This window comes from Diplotaxodon limnothrissa, linkage group LG7 (assembly GCF_057381915.1).
Source record: "Diplotaxodon limnothrissa isolate DT_005_m linkage group LG7, D_limnothrissa_male_GT1.1, whole genome shotgun sequence".
Taxonomy (NCBI): Eukaryota; Metazoa; Chordata; class Actinopteri; order Cichliformes; family Cichlidae; genus Diplotaxodon; species Diplotaxodon limnothrissa.
The window spans coordinates 26,802,939-26,825,347 of NC_140602.1; the positions used below are offsets into that span (position 1 = coordinate 26,802,939).

Genomic DNA, 22,409 nt, shown 5'->3' on the forward strand with positions numbered 1-22,409 from the left:
ATGGCTGGAGCAGCAGTCTCACATGTCCCATGTCTACAACTTAAATGTTTAAGGTTTTAGAGAGGCAATGTTTTTCGATCCAATTTTCATTGTCGTGCCTGTTGCTTTTTCTTCTCCTTAAGCAGTTTGATATCATCAAAGTTCTACTTTAGTTTTGTGCATGACCTTCACCTGCATGCTTGACAGGTTAGAATTTTAAATTCCAATGTTAATGGTTTTAATTTGACCCTGTTTCAGAAAAATGGGCGACCTTGAGGATATCAGCCACCACATTCATGACAGAATAACTTCTATAAAACACATGCTGGATCTGTCAGTTATTGGTATGACATGTCCACTTGTATGAGACTGATGATAGTGTTTGCATCCATGGGAACCACTGCTAAGTTTTGTGACATAAAATGTTCCTCTGCATACAGAATTGCCTCAAAACAAGACGAAGAAACTTGGACAAGAACTGTTTGCCCTGGAGAGACTTCTGGAGGAGTTTGAAAAAGGCGTTGACCAGCAGAAGGAGCACCTGAAGCATCTCAAGGTAAAGTAGAGGCGTTTGTTTATCTGTTGGAACAAACAAGTCTAACATTCACACCAATAAAGAAGAATAAGCTGTGACCGCCATAACTAATTTTAACTACTGCATAAACCAGTTAGTCACTGATACATGCCATCCAGTCAAGCCCCTGAAGTGATATTAATTTTTAGCATGAATGTCTTGCTTTTCCTTTGCTCAGAGTGGACCTTCAGGGGTGACTACATGCACAAAATAGAAATTCATTTTCTCCTGACAGTTTGATCAGCAAAATGGCTTTTTAATGCTTTCTAAATGAAAACCTAGATAAACAACATTTAGTTTCCTTAAAAAGCACCCTTTGAGGATGCCAGAATTTTGTGAATGCAGGAAAAATGGCAGAGATGAAAACAAATAATGAAATCATCCAGAGTAAAACATTAAGTGAGCGGAGGGTTTTAGGGTTTGACAGTCTCTTTTTCTCACTCAGGAACTTGATGAGGTTTTCCAGAAGCATCTACAGGATGTTCAGCACATTAAGAACAACATCCCTCCACACATGCCCCGGAAGAAGGGCCTGCTCAAGTGAGAATACCGGGATTGCTTACTTATGCTTTTTTTTTAATGGAAAATGGGGGATTTTATTTTGAATAAAGCAGTATTTCTCTAATGATCTATGAATCAAATATATTTGGCAACCCGCTTCAGCATTTTTACCTTTTTTGTTATGTTACCCTTTCAACAGAATGTTGTTTGTGCTCAATTTTTTACTTCTCTTTGTTTGAAAAATTGGCACTAACTATCCAGCCCGGTCCTTCCTGTCGTGGATTTCCATACTGCCTGCTTCTCTGCTCAGACTGCTGTTGTAGCAGTCTTTGATAACACTCAGATGCTGAACCACAACTCCCGGTGTTACCATCCAGCTCATGGGGGGCAGCAAGAAGCAGTTGTTCTTGTTGCTCTCTGGAGATCCATCGTGAGGTGGAGAGTCAGTGAGCAGGTGGAGAGTTCATGTGCTGCTAAGTGGAGCTTACCAGAACTGCAGATGGATTAAGACAGCTGACTTCATTACTCTGCTGTTAATCAAAAAGTGCTTGGTTGTTTTTTTTGTTTTCCCCCCGCTCTTCTCAGCATAAAAACAAACGCATTATGTTTGCTTTCAACTGTTGCTGTACCTTGCTTGTAGAGCCCACCACCTTACAAAATATGCAGTAAATGCTTATGATCTGTTATTTTCCAGAGGAAGCGAACCTGCAATAAATCAGAAAGAAGCTGTAGAGGTTCAGCCAGCAGAAAAAAAGAGCAGCAAGAGTTTTGTCAGAGAGATGGAGTTTGTCACTATGCCAGAGTTTGAGAGCATCCCTCAGTAAGTATAATCAATCACTGTAATTCAAAATGACCTTATGTATGAAACCTTTGTGAAACCCACTTAAACAATCTAGGGAGGCTATCTCATTTTGACCTTGAGCCTTCCAGGCCATTCTTGGCACAGATGTTTCTGTATACAATGCCAGCTACTTGATTATGGGGTACCATGTATGCCTTGCCTGCTAGGATCTGGCAACGTGTGTGTGTGTGTGTGTGTGTGTGTGCGTGCTAGCTTGTTAATATCATATAATATGCTGGACACCTGTCTGTTCATTATGAGGAGTTTTCATGTCTTCATATCAGTGGCATCCATTTCCTCTTTATTACAGCTGGGTGTCTGATATCTGCTAAAGAATATTTGATGGCTTGGATCTTTTCCTACTGTTCAGCTGGCTTCTCAGCACCTGTTTTACTTTCTGGAAGTATTTGACTATTTTGCTTTCTGTAGCTCCGCCCCTTTGCTTTGGATCACCTTCCGTTTCGTTGCAGTCATTCAGGTATACTTATCCAGTCCAAAGGACATCCCGATATCCTTGCCTTAGATCTTCGTGTGGTGGAGCAGTGAGTCGATATCTCGCTTATTCCTGGCCTGCAGGACTAAGCGTCTAAGCTCTGGCTGGATCTGCCCTTGTGCTTTTGTGCTTGTGCTACCCGCCAGAGCTCATTGAGAGACTTCTTGTACCTCTTATTCATGCAGGACCTGTGTGTCATGACACCCTTCTGCATTTCTGTTAGTGACTGACATCCTTCCTGAGTTCTCTGATTTTATGACTTCCAGCCGTCATCATAGGGCAGTCTGGCTACAGTCAGCTCAGCAGATGTCATTGGTGGCTGGGCCTCATCTAGTTCAGTTACACTGCTCTATTCTACCATGGTTGGCTCATTATGCCCATACCGCTCACTATTGCTCCCATAATAGCTGAAGACATAACATGAAACGGTGTTTTTCTGATGTGTGTTCATACAGGTACATGAAAGGACGTGTGACATATGAGCAGCTCAATGCAGCAGTGGAGAGCATCAATACTGCTGTAGCAGCCAAGTACAAGATTGTCCATCAGTCCTTGAAAACACTCAACAATCACTCACGAAAGCTGCACCAGCGCTTTAAGGACCAAGAGACCAAAGATACAAAAGGTATCCTGCAAGCCAAAATTGTGTGCTACTTGTGTACGTCTCAGGAAGACAGAATGGGCGTGTAGGTTTTCAGTCATAGAGGTCATGTTAGTCCAAAGAGCTTTCTTTCTTACCAAGCTCCTTAGTTTGCAACAGAAGTCTTTCTTGCTTTAAGATCACATTTTAGAATCATTGTGAAGGTTTTTCTGATCACTTTGAAAGCATCTCTGGGTTTTTCCCCTCAAGACAGTGAAAATGTTAGACTTCAATATTTGATATGTTGTCTTTTTAGTGTTTTCAGCTAAGCATAGGCTTTTAATGATCCACAGACCTTTCTTCTGCCATTTATTTTATTTGTGTGTATGTTTTTAAGTATTCATGAGTCATATAAAGCGATATAAAAATCATTTTGGACTAAACAGAGCAAACAAAACTGTCCTGAAAATTAAAAAACGAAGGATACCGGTGTTATACTTGCTTGTTTTTCTTTTGCTTTCAGCTTTGTGGGCGAATCATTAAATGCAAACCCACATCTCAGATATTTGAGATCACTTTTTTCAACTGGCTCTTTATAAGTACATTATCACATCCATATTGGTCAGTTTCTGAGAAAGGATTGTTTGTAAAACACAAAGTTTCACAGTTGTGCTTAAATGTTTTGCAGGTCAGTATTTTGTGGTGGAGGATGACATTCGTGAATTTACCCAGATGAAGGTGGACAAACGCTTTCAGGGGATTCTGAACATGCTGCGACACTGCCAGCGCCTGCGGGAGCTCCGAGGGGGAGGGCTCACCCGCTACATGCTGCTATGAAAAAGACTCTTTCAGTTAGTTTTTCCTTTTCTCTAGTACACTGCCATATTTGTAAATGGCTTACATAGGTAAATGTCATTTGTTGTGATAGGTAGACATACCAAACATTTAACACGCTTCTGGTATATATATATGTTTGCGTACTTAAACTTCTATATGTTGTATTGTCATATAGTGTAATAATAGATACTAGTAATAATAAATGGCACATTTTCTCTTCTGTATCATTATGTTGTAATAATGTAATAATATCTTTACATGTCTGAAAGCTTGGTTATGATTAAATTGCTTTTTGTGGTTTTTTTGAGACTTCATTCAGAGATTTATAGCCCTTTTCCACTAGCACCTCTGCTCAGCTCCGTTTCAGTCGTTTTCCATTACAATTAAGTACCACCTATTGTGCGTGAGGTCATTACAGCAACATTCCTGAAACTCCTGCAATATCATTTGTAAGCAACACAAACATCACAAGAATGGAAGATGTTGTAGCAATAGTCGCTCTCAAGACGCTATCAGAGCCAAAGACCACAAACCTGCCACAAGGTTAGACAAAGGGTAATACTGTCTGCTCTGGGACTACCCCAGGGTTACCTGGTAGTGGTTTATGAAATAAAAATTCTGTTCCACACTGAAAACTTTATATTCCAGAGGCCGCTGGATTAAAATGGAGGCTCTCTTTGTTGGTGCCATGGTGAATCCTGGTATCAGAGCTCCAATGGTCATTCATTATCTTACTTTAATGCGTGACTGGTAGAATAACTCGCATGCTTAACTCTGGAAGAACACACTCCGGGTTGATTAAAGTAAAGGTGATCAATCTCTTGATACTCAGAACAGAAGTTATGGTCAGGCTCAGTTTGTGCAACAGCTTCTCAGGCATTCACGTCATCAATGGGACGCTAACACACAGGCTGAAAGTAATAAGTAATTTTATATATGTATATGACTCAATGCCCCACACATGAATCCTGGAATACCTAGAACTATACAAGATCAGCAGGATGCTGAGAGCCTTCATCAGGAACTCAATGGGGATGTGGCAAACAACACTAGAGGCCAATTTCAAGCCTGTAGCACAAGTCACTATCGAGTGTGGGGTCTACAAAGGAGATGCGCTGTCCCCACTGCTTTTCTGCATAAGCCTGAACCCCCCTCAGTCCAATCCACACCACGAGGATCTACAGGAACGACATCTGAATGTCATTCGGACTGGAGAAGTGTAGTTGGACGGTAACAAAGAGAGGGAAGGTAGTCAGAACTGAGGGGATTGTAATACCGGACAGCTGCAAGTACCTGGAAATCCTAGGCAAATGGGAACCTTAAAGAGGCCGCTAGAAAAGCTGCAAATAGCTGCAGAGAGTGAGGCAAGTGCTGTGGAATCAGCTGAATGGGAAAAACAAGATCAGGGCTATCAACACCTACGCCCTGCCCGTGATCAGGTGCCCTGCCTGGATAATAAGCTGGCCAAAGGAGAAGACAGAAGCCACTGACATCAAGACGAGGAAGCTCATCACCATGCATGAAGGATTTCACCCCAAGTTCAGCATCCTGAGACTGTATGCTAAGCGGAAGGAAGGGGGCCTGGGACTGGTGAGTCCAGGATGAGGCAATGAACATCCACAAATACATCAGGAAAATGGCCACAACTGACTGTGTGCTTAGTGAATACCACAGGTGGTAGAACCCCGAGAAAGAAGAGGAGCAAGAGGGGGAGCCATCATAGAAGGACAGGCCCCTGCACAGTATGTACAAACGCAAGATACAGTACAAGATCCATAGAGGGTGGGTTCTACCACACCAGACAATACCCCAGGTGCAGGCTGTGCAAAGCTGGCCTTGAGATAATCCACACAAAACAGCAGGGTACAAGATACTAGCAGGCAGGTCATACATGGAATGCCGTAACCAAGTGGCCGGCATAGTGTACAGAAACATTTGTGTGAGTATGGCCTGGAAGTCCCGGCCATAGTCAATGTTTTTTTGTTTTTTTGGGTTTTTTTGCCTGTCCCGTTTGGCTTTTTTGCCATCAGAATTGTTGTCTAAAGGCAAAGAAAGATGCCCAACGGATTTACTTTACCAAATGGACCATCCCAGCCTTGCCGTAATGGTCTATTTGATTCACCTTTGCTTTTATTGTTTATTTTATTTTATTTTCACTTGCTACACACGGGACAGACTTGACTGGGGAAAAGAAAGGGGAGAAAGAAAGAGGGAAAGAATAACAGCGGAAAAGAGGGATGGGGATAAAGGGCAAAAAACAAAAACCAACAAAATAAGCAGACAAAAAATACATATATCAATCACCTGAATCACCTGTTGAGAGAGAAAAAAGAGAAAACAAGCAGAAGAAAAAGAGAGCAGTATAATAAACAACATCACAATGATCTATGGGAATATAACAGTAAATACTAAATATTAAACATTATTGAGCAGCACGTAAGATCGACAGCGCACAGTGTGCTTTGAGGTAGGAGCCAAAAAGGATGTAGTTTGTGTGTGTGAGCACTCGTGTGTACACCTGTGAGCGTGAGCGCGCTTGTATTTAAAAGGTTCCTTCATGTAATGATCTGCTAGAGGGTGTGGGGGGGCCACAGCCCCGTCCTCCAGGGCATGAAGCAGGTATGGAGGAGATCAAGGCTCCAGACATCCAGAGGCCCTCAGAACACAAGAGACCAAGGAAGACCAACAGAGGGGCAGGCGCGCCACTGTCCCAGAAAGAGCTGACGGCCATAGAGCAAATAATATCACATTGACGGCCATAGAGCAAATAATATCACATTGACGGCCATAGTCAATGCGATATTATTTGCTCTGCTGCTTATTTTCCATCCTTAAGTACAGCGTGTGTTGTGTGTGTGTTCACGTTACTGTGCTGGGTAAAGGCACACTGTGCGGTCAGTGTGCTCTGGTGTACTCTTGTTCGTGTACCACGAGGGGTCAGTCTGAGGAGCTCATCGCCACAAGTCCCTGCATGTGTGCCCCTGTGGGCAGTCTGCTTATTCTCAGTGTACAAGCCCACTGAACTGAGCTGGAACAACTTGTCACAGCTCATTGCTGATCCACGAATCTGCGCAGGGTCCCGGAGTACAGCAGGAAGAGGCTCCCCTTCAAAGTAAAGCAGTTCCGTGCGTCACAGCGCTGTTTGTCTCCGCGGTGATTTCACTCGAAGCTGAAGTTCAGGAAAACGCTACAGCACAGACTCCGTCCTCATGGACCTGGAAACCGCTCAGCACAGTGAGCCGTGTCTGCCTCTGTGAGGGAGCAACAGGCTGATTTCTGCCTCAAACCACCGCAGTGAGGTAAGCAGAGCCGCACAGCCGAGCAGCTGTCCGCAAACAAAGCGCTTGTCCTGGTGTGTGTGTGTGTGTGCGCGCTGTTTGGTTCTCGGTCAGCCTTCAGTTCAGCTTTCAGCTTCTCCAAAACTGGAGAAGCTGAAAGCAAATATCATAAAGCGTCTTAGTAAGGTATGAAAAAGCCCTCTGAAAATACAGAATACTTACTATAAAAACACAAATAATACGACAAAGTAAAACAGTACGGTAGAGCTCAGTAAACCCATTAGAGAATAATTAGGAAAATGTAAAAGGCTTAAAAATAAGGTGCAGTAAAAATATATGAGGAGTGAGGAGGGAACAGGAGTCTGCTGGGCAGATGTCACACGGGGTATGAAAGAGTTCATGCAGGTTTTGAAGAGCTGATTACTGACACACACAGCTATGCTCTGGGTGTATGAGGCCTGATGGGAGGGAGCTTTGCAATCTGGCCATTCTCTTTCCAGCTGTTAGCTTTTCTCTCTCAGTACAGTTGAGCTGCTTGCTCAGCACAGGCATGCTTCCATTCATGCCAGCCTTTCCTGCTCCAACCCCGGAGGTTGAAAGATCATCACCACCATCGCTCATACTCACTTTATTAAGCAGTTGTTCCTGCACTGCAGACAGTGCATTTCTGTGTATTCATTTGGCAGAAAATTAAAAAAATTTAATTACCACTTCTAACAGTGGTAGAAAACACCCTCTTCCTTTGAGGACTAACCCGAGAAGCATGCTGATGTACTGAAGGTGGGGCACTGCGTCAGTGCTCCAGGTAGAGGGTCGCCACAGCGCATCATCTGCCTGCATCTCACCCTGCTCCATGTAACATCCTCCATTTGTTAGCGCAACCTCTGCAAGTTCTCCTTCACTGCATCCATCAATCCACTCTGAGCTCTTGCTCGTTTCCTCCTGCCTGGCAGCTCTAGATTGAGCATCCTTTGTTCAAACCAGCTCAGCGTCGCTTTTCTTGTTGCAGTGTGTCTCTCACAAATCATGACACTCATTACCACTCACTCCACCCTGCCTTGACTCTCTTCTTCACCTCTCTTGTACACTTTGCTTTAGAAGGTGGATCTCAATGATTGTAGGGTCTGTCTTACAATATAAAGCATACCTCCACCTCTCCGGGCTCTCCTCCACCTGCTCTCTGTTCTCACTACAAATAGCTATGTCGTCTGCAAACATCACAGATCCACAGAGCCTCCTGCGTGAGCTCGTCTGTCACCTTATGTGTCACTTCTGACTTCTGAGATGACCAAAAGTTTACAAAGTGAATTTAATGTGTTATTTGTTTGGACCCAAAATGTGTGATTGAGCCTGTGATTTCATTAGAGAGCTGCTTTCACATAGAGTTGTGTAGGCTCAAAAGTCATGCTTTAGTTACAGGTTGTTCCCTGCTGACCAGCTTTAAGGCACTTTCATGTTGGCTTCACTTCTCAGATCAAGAAGCTGTCCATCTTTTATACCGTTTGAGCTTGTGTTTATGTAATTCACATTCGGCTCACGCTGCCTTTTGACTTTTCCTTCAACTCATCACCTTTTCCATCAAGACAAATTAAACATGATTAGGAAAAGGCAGATGAGGGAATCTGTTGATGAGCCAATAAGGGTTAAGAGGTTTACCACAGAAGAAGAACCAAGCAGTGACATCTCCTGTTGGACATTCTCTGTTCTTGCTTTAGAGCCTAACGGAGGGACCGTATTGATCATGGTCTTAGCTGCTCTTCCACACACAGTTAGTGAGCAGCTGGATCGTCTGTCTGTTTCAGATCAAGTGTGGAAACCGGGGAATCTGCAAAATGAGCAGGCCTCCTTCATGCTGACAGACAGGCGGAGTGCTGTGTGGATGTTTCAGAAATCTTTGAGAACATGTGGCTGTCAAGCACTCCTATTTCGAGCTTTATCTTACAGGCTCTTTAAAAGGCAGAAGCACACACTGTTGCGTTTCTCCGGTCTGTCTGTGGCTCTGTCACACAGCAGTCAGCCGTGCTATGTGGGGTTAACCAGTGCTGCATGCTTTACTGTTGAGTCATGCTCTCTCACTCTGCTAGCATGTCTTCTGAACGCTGTGTTTGTTGTTCTGAGTCGTACTTGTTCTGGGTGTTGTGATGCACAGCAGTGCAGTGTGTGCTTTCTTAAATAAATGATTGTGTGAGACATAATGCAGATGAACGCTGCTTGCTTTACTTTCTCGTTAGTGTGACCTTGAAGCTGACAGGAACTAGAGAACAGAGTACAGACTAATGTTCCAGCTGCAGTCCAAGACAGTGGAGTTTGAGTCCATCCAACCACAGGAGGACAGACCATGCGGAGAGGCAGCTAGGTGATACTGAGGTCAGCCGGTAAGAAAACATGAGATGGAAACAGCTGACTCCCTGATATGTTGGCTGTTCTTCATTTCTAACTTTTTATCTTGTTTCTCTCGGGCTCCTTAGCTGGTTAGCAGCAGCTAAAATTTCTTAAAAGCCAAGTTGATGGCCAGTGACGGTGTTCTCTCAGATGGATTAAAAAGTAGAAATTAAAATGCTTGTATGAGATGTCAGAAGGTGCCGGCGTACATGACTGTGTGCAGACAGTCCACACAGGCCCAGCTGTTACTGCAGTCTAACACAGCGTCGCCCATTTCTGTGCTTTTCTGATCCCACTGACTGATTCAGTTTGTTTCCAAAGAGAGTGTAACCCAGGTTTCATTTCTCTGTACACAGTCTACAGATGCCCCCTGAATGCAGCACAGGCTGGTGGTGACAGAAAACAAGTTCAGGATTGGGAATGAATTCGTGCCAGTGACCACAGGAAATGCACAGACACAAAAGTTATTAAAATGCTGTGACGTCACAGCGAGCAGACAGTTTCCTCTCAGGCGTCTTTAAAGTGAACTCGACACTGTCGGAGCACGGCTGATGTTTTTCAGGAGGTCCTGCGTAGCGCTTGTATGTTGTGCTGTGACTGCAGCAGTAATAGAGACAAACAGTCTGAAAAGAAGCTCCCTCACTCTACATCGTAACTGTTCCCATAGCGAAGCAGGACAGACAGAGGTTGGTGCTTTGAGCTGTAGGCACATACACGAACAGCTCTCATTAAAATCCTCTTTTTGGCTTTTTTGTCTCATGCTTCATTTTGCTGAAAAAGGCAAAGGTATCAGAAGCGTCTGCTCTGTGGTCTTATCAGAGTGCCGATGTCACTGAAAGCACGCTCTCCTGCCTGCCATGTCACCATACTAGTGCTGTTCACAACACTACCAAAGCTAACAAAGTTTCAGGAGAAAAGTCGGTCCATGTGCAGCCTTGTTGTTTCAGTGATGATTCTGCGGGCTGATCTGTGCTCCTAATGAAGCCACTGTGTCACCCCTGTGGAATTTGGCACATGTATAAATATCTTTGCAACAGTAATTGCCTGCAAGTGACAGCAGCCAGAGCTCAGCTGTGTGATTGCATCTGAGGTCAGGATAGTTTGACTTGAATTGCCCAGACACGTATACTTGCCAGTTTGTGCTAACATGAAAATAAAAAGTGAAGCAGAGACGTAATGGATGGTGTGTAAGCCTTCACAAAATCCAAACCCATGACTTATAAAGATTCATAACAACTGTACAAGGATGATTTTTTAAATCACTTGTATTTTCACATATTGTGAGATTTGCATAAACCTCAGCGTGTAAAGTTTGAGCTGTGAACATCTTACTGCTGCCATTCTTCCCCAGCAGCAAGAGCGCCTCCCAGAAGTCCACTTCCACAAAAGTAGGTCACAATAGTCCCAGAGATGCACCCAGCAGTCACTTTGTTAGTCACTGCCAGTTACCACAAACACTCGAGCACAGTCCTCTGTCAGTGATCAGGGTTAGGGAATTACTTTTTCACACATGGCCAGGATAGCTTTTAAATTGATGAATAATCATTTAATAAATGCATTTGGTGTTTACTCAGGTTATAGTTGACTAATATGGAAATTGGTTTGATGATTTGAAACATGGAAGTGTGACAAATATGCAAATAACTAAGAAATCGGGAAGGGGCCGATAGTTTTTCACAGCGCTGTCTGCAGTAGTAAAACTCTGCTGCCATTGGCTGCGTCTCTCTGTCGTTCTGTCATTGTTCCTGAGGGCGGAAGCAGCAGCAGTCCCAGGTTGATTTAAAGCTCCAGACACTGAAACAGTCAGTTAGAGCCCAAAACCACAGTCTGCACACATGTTCACAGCACGGTCTGTGTGCGATTCTTTCTATATATTCTCGGCACCTGTGACACTGACATTAGTAATTCCTGGAGTTATAGGGGCTTAAAATCTGCATGATTAAGTGGGCGTGGCCTCTTTGACAGGTGGATGGTGTCAAAGAGTTGGAGTCCCAGAGCCGGACCTCTCATCCATGTTTGTGCTCTTTGCTGACAGACAGTCATAAAGTCTGTGCTTTTTATTTTATGTCCTCATCTGCTAAACACGCTGTAACGTCCTTCTCTTTAAACTGAATTATTTGTCCAGTTCTCTGCCTAATGTGATGTTGTACGTCATTCTAAAATATTCTGGCATATACACACGGTTAAAAATAGCTGCTGAGTAGTTCCAATTTATAATTAGCAAAGAACAAGAGTAGTTAAGCTTAGACCTCTCCAGTGTCTTTTAACTGAGTATATATTATTAGTATTTAAAAGGAGCATCCATCCATGCCAAGATACTGAACCCTGATTTGCCCCTAATGCATCCACTACAGTGTGAGTGCGTGTGTGAATGTTAAACAAAAGTTCTTGTATGGATGTGTGTGACTGAGGGGATGAGGCTTCTAGTAAAGTGCTCAGAGTAGAAAAGCACTATGTCAGTTCATATATTAACCAGTTCTCCTGTGTCTGTCTGGACTTGTGTTCACAAGTATGAATGAATGATGAACAAAATATAAAGATTGCATAATATTCCCCTCTTCACCATCTATCAAATTTCCTATGCAGCAACCCACCCTGAGGTTGAGAGACGGGGTGGACTATACCTTAGACAGGTCAACAGCCCTGAGATGAGCTGTGGACATACTCACATATTGGCCTGTGGCCAGTAAAGAATCACCAGTTTGTCTTTGGAATGTGTGACGAGGCACCCGGAGGAAACCCCAGCAGGCACAGAACATGTCCACGCGGCTGCTTTGAAGCAGGCATGGTAAGCTTCATATATAGTATGCTGTTGAAAGCACAGTGACTCGTAGGACATGCACAATTGCAGTGAGTATAGCCTTGACATTTCCTATATTGTTGCCGTACGTGGTAAAATGATTAAATAAGGTTGGTTGTTGAGAGATCCACAGACAGACACTTTGACAAGTGATGAAACTGATATTTCTCCTTGTTGTAACATCACACTCAGAAACAATATCTTGACGTGTCCTGGCAGGCTGGCCACTAAATGAGTGTAACGATGGACTGGAACACTTGTAGACATGTGTTGCTGACATCAACTTTAACCTGTAATAAACAAGTACTGTTGCATTTTCAAAGTTTTGGTACCAAAAGCTTTGTAAGTTGTTCTGGTGACAGTTCACTTCATAATTAATCCTTCTGTCAGCAGTCACATCATCAGTAAACTCCAGTGACCCGCTTCCACTGGCAGGCATACATGATGACAACAGGGAAACATAAGGTTTCCTGCACCACGTTTGACAGATGATGACAGATAATGAGCTGGTCAATGCTTTTCTCTTACATCATTCTGGTACAAGTTAATCTGGCTGTCATCTGTCCACTGATTTTTTTTTCCTAGCACTGAGGTGGAAAAGTCTACTCTGGCCTTCCTGTTCGTGAGTCTAACCAGTGGCTTGTACCTTGTTGTAAACCGTCTCTTGTACACTTATTCACTCAGGAGTTCTCTTGTTAGATGTTGTAAGGGCTTTTCTTCCCCAGGAAATAATTCTGCAGTCGTGAACTTTAGTTGTTTTTGTTGACTTCCAGGCCTGTTGGTTTTCCTGAGCCACCCGGAGCGTTGCTTCTTTTTAAGAATGTAACAGATTGTTGGTCACTCGTAAGTTGTTTTTGGTCTTTCTGCACTGACATCAACCCTTTATGGACCTCGTGTTGTGAGTTCCAGTGAACAGATCTATTAGCTGCTTAATTTGTCATTGAATGATTCATTTTTAATAACTTTATGCATTTTTGTGGTTAGAAAAGTGGTGACACTCTTCTCTCAGATATTTCATTACTTAAACAAAATTACTTTTCCAGAGTTAGCTGTAACTGAGGAAGTGACATCTGTGCTGGGTTGTGACAGCGGTCACACTACAAGTGTACAACTGAAATATGCTAGGCCCACCTCTTCATGTGGGCCAAGGCTTAGTTTACTAAACTGTTTACTAAAATGTGCACCAGTGAGTCACTGGGGCGTGTGAGTAAGAGGATTCACCACCATTGCAGCTTAGTAGCTAGACCGGCTCATCTAACAGTGTACTGGAAACATTCCGATGGAGTTTTGGTCAATGTTGAAATGATTCCATCACACTGTTGCTCCAGATTTGTAACAGTTTCACCACATCCCAAAGGTGCTCTGTTGGATTGAGATCTGGTAAATGTGGAGGCTGTTTGAGCGCAGCAAATATCTCTTTGAGGTGATCTGAGCTTTGAGATGTAGCACATTATTCTGCTGGAACTATACATTGGGATGCACGTGATCAGCAGCAATACTCAGGTAGGCTGTGGGATTGAAACACATCTCAGTTGGTACTAAAGGGCCAAAGTCTGCCACCACCACAACACAACACAACCACAACACAACCACAACCACAACCACCCCACACTACCTGCAGCAGCTGCCTGAAATGAATAGACCTAGCGACTCATGTCTTCAGTCTGGCCTCACTGATTGCTCCAAACACACCAGGTTACTGAGAGATGTGTGATAAATCAAAACAGCACAAAAGTGCAGTGTGTCTCGCAGTTGTGATATCAGCAAATACAGTTTAATAATGAATTAATAGATTTTCATTAATCTTCTACACCAAATTCTCAAAGTGTTCTGTTCGTTTTCATTCTCTGCTGTTACCTCTGGTCCTTAGAATCTGGGCCTTGGTATTTTATTCAAGGTGAAAGCCTGTAAAATGTGGGTTAAAAGCTGGCTGAGCTTTGCCAGAAGCAGCAGCTGATTGGCTGTGGCTGAGCTGGTGTGTTGTGATAAGAGCCCAGCCTTTTGCAGCTCCACTGTGCAGTCAGAGGAAGTCTGTGACGGAGTGAAGCACAGCACCCCTCACTTCTTCCTTCCACTCTCTCTCTGCTACTCTGTCATTCCTGCCATACCAGACATAGCTTACCACCAGCTGAGGTAGGCTCTCACCATAAATTTTTGGAAAGAACAGCCGGAGTCAGCATTCAGTCTTAAAACACATAATTACAACAAGTTGTGGAAACATGTCCTTCTCTCTGTTTCTGTCGCAAGAGCCAAGTGTGTGTGTGTGTGCGTGCGTGTGCGCGTGCATGCTTTTTCAGTCTTTATATGTGTTTGACATACAATGGCAGTGTGTGTATGTTTTCTGCAGTTTACATAATGTACGTTGGAATGCTTAAAACTAGCAGTGAAACTAGCAGTAATAATTCCAGTAATTAAGAGGAATTTTGGCCCACCCATCTTTGCAGAATTGTTGTTATTCAGCCACCTTGGAGGGTTTTCGACCATGAACCGCCTTTTTAAGGTCATGCCATCCATCCATCCATCCATCCATTTTCTGCCCCTTAGCCTGGGCTGGGTCGCAGAGGCAGCAGGCTAAGCAGAGAAGCACAGACCTCCCCTGCCACCTCGTACAGCTTGTCCAAGGGGAACACCGAGGCATTCCCAGGCCAGGTGAGAGATATAATTTCTCCAGTGTGTCCCGGGTTTGCACCGGGGCCTCCTCCCGGTGGGACATGCCCGGAACACCTCACTCAGGAGGTGCCCAGGAGGCATCCTTATCAGATGCCCAAACCACCTCAACTGGCTCCTTTTGATGTGGAGGAGTAGCAGCTCTACTCTGAGCCCCTCCTGGAGGGCCCACCCAATCTCTAAGGGAGAAGCCAGCTACCCTTTGGAGAAAGCTAATTTCCGCCGCTTGTATCTGCGATCTTGTTCTTTTGACCACTACCCAAAGCTCGTGACCATAGGTGAGGGTAGGGACATAGATCAGCCGGTAAATCGACAGTTTTGCTTTTACGCTCAGCTCTTGCTTTAGCACGATGGTCAAATTGCGAACAGAATTGGTGACAAAGGGCTGCCCTGGTGGAGTCCAACACAAACAGGGAATGAGTCCGACTTATTGCCAGTTATGCAGACCAAGCTCTTGCAGTGGTTGTTTAAGGATCGAGTTCTCCAAGTCCACAAAACACATGTATACTGGTTGGGCAAACTCCCATGCACCCTCAAGTATCCTTGAGAGAGTAAAGAGCTGTTCAAGTGTTCTGCGACCGGGCGGAAAACCGCATTGTTCCTTCTGTATCCGAGTTTGACTAACGGAGCCCCAGCCTGCTGCCTCTCACCAAGGGCAACTCCAAACTGAACCAGAGTCCAGCTCTTCTCCGGGAGACTGGTTTCAGAGCCCAAACTGTGCACTGAGGTGAGCCTGACTATATCTACCCGGTACCTCTAAACCTAATGCACTAGCTGAGGCTCATTCCTACCCAGAGAGGTGACATGCCATGTTCCAGTCGCTAGTCTTGGTAGAAAAGAGGATCGTTACGTCAGGTTTTGCTCCGTCAAGTTTGTATGTCTTAGTCCTGGTCTTAGTGTTAGTTACTTCCTGTTTTATTTTAAAAGTGTGACAAAGGACCCGACGCACACAACTTTACAAGGTACGTGTATGTTTATTTACATTGGATTTTTGCTCAGTCTTCTCGTACAGCTTTCCAGCTGCCATACTTCCGTTCAATCCAACACCATACACACCTCTCCCATCAGCTCTCGGTATCCAACCTATATAGGGGAGGCATGATAAGATAATGGAAATCAGCTGTTCTGGTCAGCCTCCCTGACACCACACCCTGAACCCACTGCTTCATCTCTCCCCTGCAGCTGAACCACAAACCACACTTCACCACAGATAGTTGCTTGTGTCAAGTGTGTTGTGTTGAGATTTTCATCTCCTTATCTCATTAGTTAGATTTAGTTTAGCTCTGTGTTGTTCCTCTGGTGTCTCCACTCCTTCCTAATGTCCTCTTGTGTATTTAAACCCTCAGTTTGCATTGGAGTCCTATTTCTGCCTTGAACATAGCAGTCCATGACACTTCTAAGAAAGGATGCAATCAAGATAACTCTAGAGACGAGTTATCTGTTTTACCCTTATCCTTTTTTAGCTTCCTTTCTGTCCCTGCATTCTCACTCATACTTTCACACATTTAATGCTTCCAGGGGGTTTGGGATTTTCAGTAAAATAATTTTATTTCTTTGCTGGAGTTTTAGGGTTAACCCTGGGTTTTTTGTACTACAAAGGTGGTTGACTTCTTACTGGAGTAAATCACAATGGTGACTTAAGCTGCTCCGAAGCTTCATTCACTTCTCCGAAGTTGTGCATTTTACTGGTATATTTTTATAACCTTTTGATATTTTTTGTCGCCATTTGATAACATTGCTGTAGTAGGTAGTAGTTAACCCTGGGTTAGCTTAGCGATTTGATAACCAGCTTTGTATGACCGTTTAGCCTGATCGCCAGTGTTAAGATAAGTGAAAGATACTGTCACGGAGGAGCAGGGAGGACTCGGCGCAGACTGAAATCTTAGAAAAACAGGTTTATTTACACACTCCAGGTGCACTATATACAGGTGAAGGAGAAGGAGGCCAGGGTTCCCAGGGGTGCAGAGCGGGGTCGGGAAAAGCGTCCAGAGTCTCCAAACCAAACACGAGAAATCTGCATACAGAGAACAAGAGTTAGCACGGAACTTTCACGGACAGAGCTCAAAACTGGCTGAGGCTAAAGTAGTACTGACGAGCGTTACTCAATAGTCCAGCGGCGAGGTGCTCTCAGTCACTGCCTTAAGTAGCGGGAGCAAACAAGGTGAGGAGCCACAGGTGATTGCCTACAGGTGGTGGAGGCCGGGAGCTCACAATGAGCTCCGCCCAGGCAGCGAGCAGAGAGAGAGGAGAGAGAGAAAAGACAAAACATAACATGTAGCCACACAGGGCCAGCCGAGCAGGCACGGGGACCATGACAGATACCCTGGATATGTTGAACGAGCTTCGTACTGTAGGGCACTGCTCATCTACTAATTAGAAGGTTGGTGGTTCAATCCCTGCCTGCTCCAGTGTGCATGCCAAATAACCTTGGGCAAGATACTAACCTCAACTTGTGCTCCATTGGAGTTTGAGTATTAGAATGAAAGTACTTAAGCATAGGGGGAAAAGTGCTTGTTTGAATGGCTTTAAGTGTGTTTAAGAGGCTTGTTGTATAAAGAGCTTTGAATGCTCATCTAGAGTAGAAAACCACTATTTAAGAACCAGTTCGTTTACCATTTTACCTCTTGTATTCTAAGATCTGCTTTCTCTTCCAGCTGATTTAGCTTCCTCATGCTGAATCTTCCTTCATTTTGTCTATAGGCTATAAATCTAAACTGTTTTCCACTATTATATGATGGAGCAGTCAATACAGCGAGGACGACCAGGTCCTCGGTTACTTTCTCCTTTTGAAAGTCATTTAAAGTTGTTCTGCTGAGCTCCCTGGGTTTACTCGGCCCTGTAATGAACTCTACACCAGGTGTGAACACAGAGAAACAATCAATTTCCTAATTTTCTTTTTTCAAAATTATAACAATTTCTTCGGATCTCTCACCCTTGAAGACAATGTGGTCTTCTGATGAAAATCCCAGTGTTGTTGGTCTTAGCACTTTTCAGGGATAATCAGTTTATGTCCATCTCAGACCCCAGATGCCAATCAGTCATAGGATCCCGTAGGTGACACCAAGGTCGTCGTGGAAATATGAAATGAATTGAGGTGCACACAGCACAGAAACTGTTTTTTTTTTATTTTCTCTTGCAAAGGCGTCGAACAGCAGCACAGGGCAGCAGTCTGTATGCAGTCTGTAAGCCTAGAATATTTATAGAGTATAGTTAATCTGTCTGCCATGGTCACAGAACACTGTAACAACAGATAACTCGCTCATCAGCATGTGCTATAACTGAACGATTAGATGGGGACACAATTTGACCGTATGGAGCCTGCCATTTGTTAAGGTTGGGACTTATTAAGGCTTTTAACACTGAAGCAGAAGAATCCTAAAAAAATCCATGACAAATTACAACCATTTATATAAAACTGCAGCTGTGAGTTATTTTAGTAATCAAGTACACTGACAAGTATCCCATATCAGTGACATTCACATCCAAAAACTGACTGCTGTCTACAGTGGAGTAGACAGCAGTCAGTTTTTGGATGTGAATGTCACTGATATGGGATACTTGTCAGTGTAATGTCTACTCCACTGTAACCTATGTTGTCCGCGATCAAGACGAAAACCACATTGTAAAAGAAGAGAAGCACTAAAGTGCTGACTGTCATCATTTGTCCCACAGTGAGCAGTAAGATGCAGCGCTTTAGTGACAGACTTCGGCCTGCAGCGTCACTGAAAATGACTTCTTTGTATTTGAAGAGCAGGATACTGCTTCCTTTCACTCAGACACTGAAGTTATTGAATATTTGAGGATCCCGAACTTTTTCAGGATAGACTCTTTCCATGAAACACAGCAATACCCTCGAGTGTGCCTGTGGAGAGCTTCTTCAATCTGGGGAGTCTTGTGCTAACTCAAAGAAGTCAAAGGAGGAACATATTGGATTTAAAACTTCTCCCCATGAGGTTTAGTCCACTGGTAAGCTATTATTTGGCAAAGGAGCAGCTTTTCCCCTATTTTCAGTATTCCATTTTAACATGCTTTTTCCTTTTATTCATTTTTTTCTTGCACATATCTAACAAGCCTGTAAATTTCTTCATCTGTTGTTTGACTGATTTTGCTGTGACCTGTCCATAGTTGGATCCAATATACTAATAGGTGTAAAAAGGAAATCGAATGAACAACACTTAACTCTTAATTCTAAACCTGCACAGTGTATTTAACCTTCTACAGCCCACTGTTGCCCTCTGACCCTCACCCAACACAATCTCAAACCGAAAAAGTGTTAGACCTCCATATTTACCAAGAGATATGAACGCAGACATTATGACTTTTCTATTAAAGTTAATGTCCACACTTATTAATAGACACAGACAAAATAATAGTTACTAAAGCCCGAGCCACCAAAAGGGAAAAAGTTCTCTGTGTCATTCTACCCGACCAAAGAGACTTTATGAAATCCAGAAATGTGCAGATTTTTAAATGTGGTCAGCTTTACTAGAAACCAGAGAACACACAGATTACCTGATTTGTCTACCCTTTTTTTCTTTAAATGATATATTATAGTCTCTCTTGGGTTGCTTTTGCAGTTTGTTTTGGATCGTTATCATCTGTGGTGATAACTGTGAACCTCTTTCTGCTCAGTGTTGCAGCATTAGTCTAAATGTGAGCAGAGTGCTGCCCTGTACACTTCACAATTCATCCTGCTGCTTCTATCAGGAGTCGCATCATCAACAAACACCAGTGACCCGCTTCCACTGGCAGCCGTACATGCCCATACCATAATGCTCCCTCCACCATGCTGACAGATCATGTGGATGCTTTAGATCATAATCTTCTTTCTTCATACATTTCCTCTCCATCATTCTGCGAGTTTCAGTGAACAGATGGCAAATGCAAGTTCAACACTTAGAACTGACTCCAGATCTTTTATGGGTCATGAATCAGTTTGTCATCAACTGCTCAGTTACTTTTGAGCCTCTGGAAGTGGGAGACTGTAAAAATGGCCATAATTCCTAAAGAGTTGATTCGGTTCTTTGTTAAACCCTTTGAATTAAAGCTGATAGTCTGTACTTGGACAGCTGCAGAGCAGAATCAGTGAACAGATTGATGTCTAATGAGCCCCTGCTGTGGGATGGGGGGTGTGAGCAGGCACACACAGATTTATACACACATTCACACGATGCATACATCTATCCATGGGAGGGTGAGGATTATCTTTGCAGGCAGAAAGACAAGAAGATCCGGTTTAGCCACTTAGAAGTCTCTACTGAGCGAGCCTCTTTACCCACTAACCTAATTGACACACAAATTGTCATGCTAAAGAAATACTCGCTGCTTTTATATAGAAAGCACAGACAGCTGTCATTTATTTCTTGAGTAACAGTTTAAAAGTGACTTTAAAGATGTTCATGTTCAGCAAAGGAGAACTCTGCCACTAAGGTACCAAAGTCTAGTGGCATGAGTGGAAAGCATGAATCAGCCTCAGGGCAGAACTCTTCAGCTCAGGAATGTGAGAGCTCATTAATCGCTGCAAGCAAGACTGAATATTGAATGTAAAAATGCAGCAGAGCTGCGAGTGTGCGTTGCTGATGTCCTCCTTTATGTTACAGCTTCACTGCAACTCTCAGACGTTGGACAAAGACAGAGTTAAACAGAGCTTGGCGTTTGTGGCCAGCCAATGAGAAAAAGACTCCTTGCTAAACAGACAAAATGTCAGATTTCTGTCTTGGCTACAGAGCAGTCAGCAGGATTCTTTACAGCTTGGTTAAGTACCTGACGTAATGATAAAACCTCCCACCAGTTCATGAATGAGAGGCTCTAAAAAGCTCTGTTATACAAAGACTGTGTGTCTGTGAGTTTGTGTGTCTGAGAGAAATAGTCTTGTCCTTTGGGTGTGTAAGGATTCCCCTGTTTCGTTCTGACTTCCTGCTTCCTGTCTGTGAAAGGGCTGACCAAATCAGTGCATGTACGAGAGCTGAATGCAGCTTTGTGTCTCTGTCACTTGTCAGTAATAAGTGTGGTTTGAACAGTAAGTGAGTCATGCAGACTGCTACATTGTCAAGTTAAAGCTGCAACAAGTTCTTGCCATGTGCTGAGCGACACTCTGTCCACCTGCACTGCTGCACAGTGACAGACTGTGCCAGACTATGGTGCTGCCGTCACAGTGCCACTCCTGTAGTCTGACATTCAAACTGCTGCTCATTCTAGCAATTCAGCTACTGCTAATAGTGAAGCGTATGAAGCACTCTAAAATCTCATATTAAAAACCAAAGACAAAACATTCACAGCTAAGAAGTGTTTTTCTTTTCAAACAGATAAGATAATACGCTGAAGTAGAAAAATATTTTTTCCGCACACACAGAAAGAACATATCGCACATGCTCCACTTCCTAGGAATCCACTGCTTATTTAATGTTTGCGTCTGGAAAAACAAACATAACCCTCTTATCAGGTTAGGCTGAGCAAACATCTCACTATTACAGAACATACAGCATGGTTTACTTGAAGGAAAGGACGTGGAAGTGTGTCAGTGTGTGTTAAACTTTGTTTAGATTAGACTAAAATGTAAACCATCACCAGTTTGTCTGTTTGTAACTGGAAGTCTCACAGAATCTTAGTTCGGTCATTCCCAACCACCCATTTTGACTTCCAGGCCTTACTCGGCACGGATGTTTCTGTATACACTACCGGCCTTGGTTATGGCATTCCATGTATGCCCTGCCCTCCTGGCATCTTGCACCCTGCTGTTACGTGCTGGATTGTCTCAATGTCTGCGGTTTTGCCTTCTGGTAGTACAGTCTGATTACCTTCCCTCCCTTTGCTACCGATACATTTCCCCAGTCTGAATGACATTCCAATGTTATGATCCTCATGGTGTGGATCAGTGAGTAGATGTCTTGTTCACTGGCATGCAGCATATAGCAACTTTCCTCTGTGTTGCCTTGATCTTGGCCTCTGAATATAAAAAAACTAAATGCAAGTACCTTTATGTGCTGTGTTGGTTCAGAGTTTCAGTTGGCGCATCCCTGAAAAAACTGCAGCAGTGTGTAAGAGGGTGGCAAGATGTTACAGTCTTTGCACACAGCTTCATCAAGCATGTATGTAATGTGTGGACGATGATGAAAATACAGTTTGTCAGCGAACACATCCTAGCATGTCATTTTCATGAGAAGATAACTGTTTTTCACTTCAGCTGTTTCAGACCTTTCATGTTGCAGATCTGGTATACTTCCTGGTGTATTTCCTCTGGCACTGTGAATGTTACATCTCTGCTTTGCCTCTTCTTCTAGTGTCTGACACCATGAAACTGAATCCACGGGAAGCTCTGCTTTATGTAAGTATCTGTTGTTTTTATAAGGCATCATAATGAGCTGTAAAGGAGCTAGAATGTCTTATTAAACTTGCCTGGTGTGGCAAATGCACTTTAAACACCAGCTAGCCAGCCGATTAGCAAATATGCTAACACACTTCACTACCAAACAGTCAG

The 22,409-nt window shown here is 43.6% G+C and overlaps 2 protein-coding genes across 7 annotated transcripts in view; both read left to right on the top strand.

The window, feature by feature from the left end:
- Positions 1-241: 241 nt before the first annotated feature.
- ska1 (spindle and kinetochore associated complex subunit 1) lies at positions 242-3,805 on the top strand. The gene is made up of 6 exons (XM_085357802.1): positions 242-323; positions 420-535; positions 999-1,093; positions 1,749-1,874; positions 2,844-3,013; positions 3,657-3,805. Exons 1-6 carry the CDS (start codon positions 242-244, stop codon positions 3,803-3,805), a joined length of 738 nt encoding a protein of 245 aa, XP_085213928.1.
- Positions 3,806-6,873: 3,068 nt separating this feature from the next.
- The window catches only part of LOC146628390 (uncharacterized), a 60,441-nt gene continuing 44,905 nt past the window's right edge, over positions 6,874-22,409 (top strand). For 5 of the 6 annotated variants that reach the window (XM_085359491.1, XM_085359494.1, XM_085359496.1 and 2 more), the window contains exons 1-2: positions 6,874-7,104; positions 22,213-22,256. In XM_085359491.1, the coding sequence (XP_085215617.1) occupies positions 22,224-22,256 (33 nt within the window). In that variant the 5' untranslated portion in view covers positions 6,874-7,104; positions 22,213-22,223. Of the gene's footprint in view, positions 7,105-9,450; positions 9,459-22,212; positions 22,257-22,409 lie in introns of those variants that run through there. The other variant, XM_085359492.1, reaches the window with a different exon arrangement.

Coding starts and splice junctions, on each gene's coding strand:
- ska1 (XM_085357802.1), top strand. CDS start 242: ATGGGCGACCTTGAGGATATCAGCCACCACATTCATGACAGAATAACT. Junction 324..419: donor GCTGGATCTGTCAGTTATTG/GTATGACATGTC, acceptor CTCTGCATACAG/AATTGCCTCAAAACAAGACG. Junction 536..998: donor AGCACCTGAAGCATCTCAAG/GTAAAGTAGAGG, acceptor TTTCTCACTCAG/GAACTTGATGAGGTTTTCCA.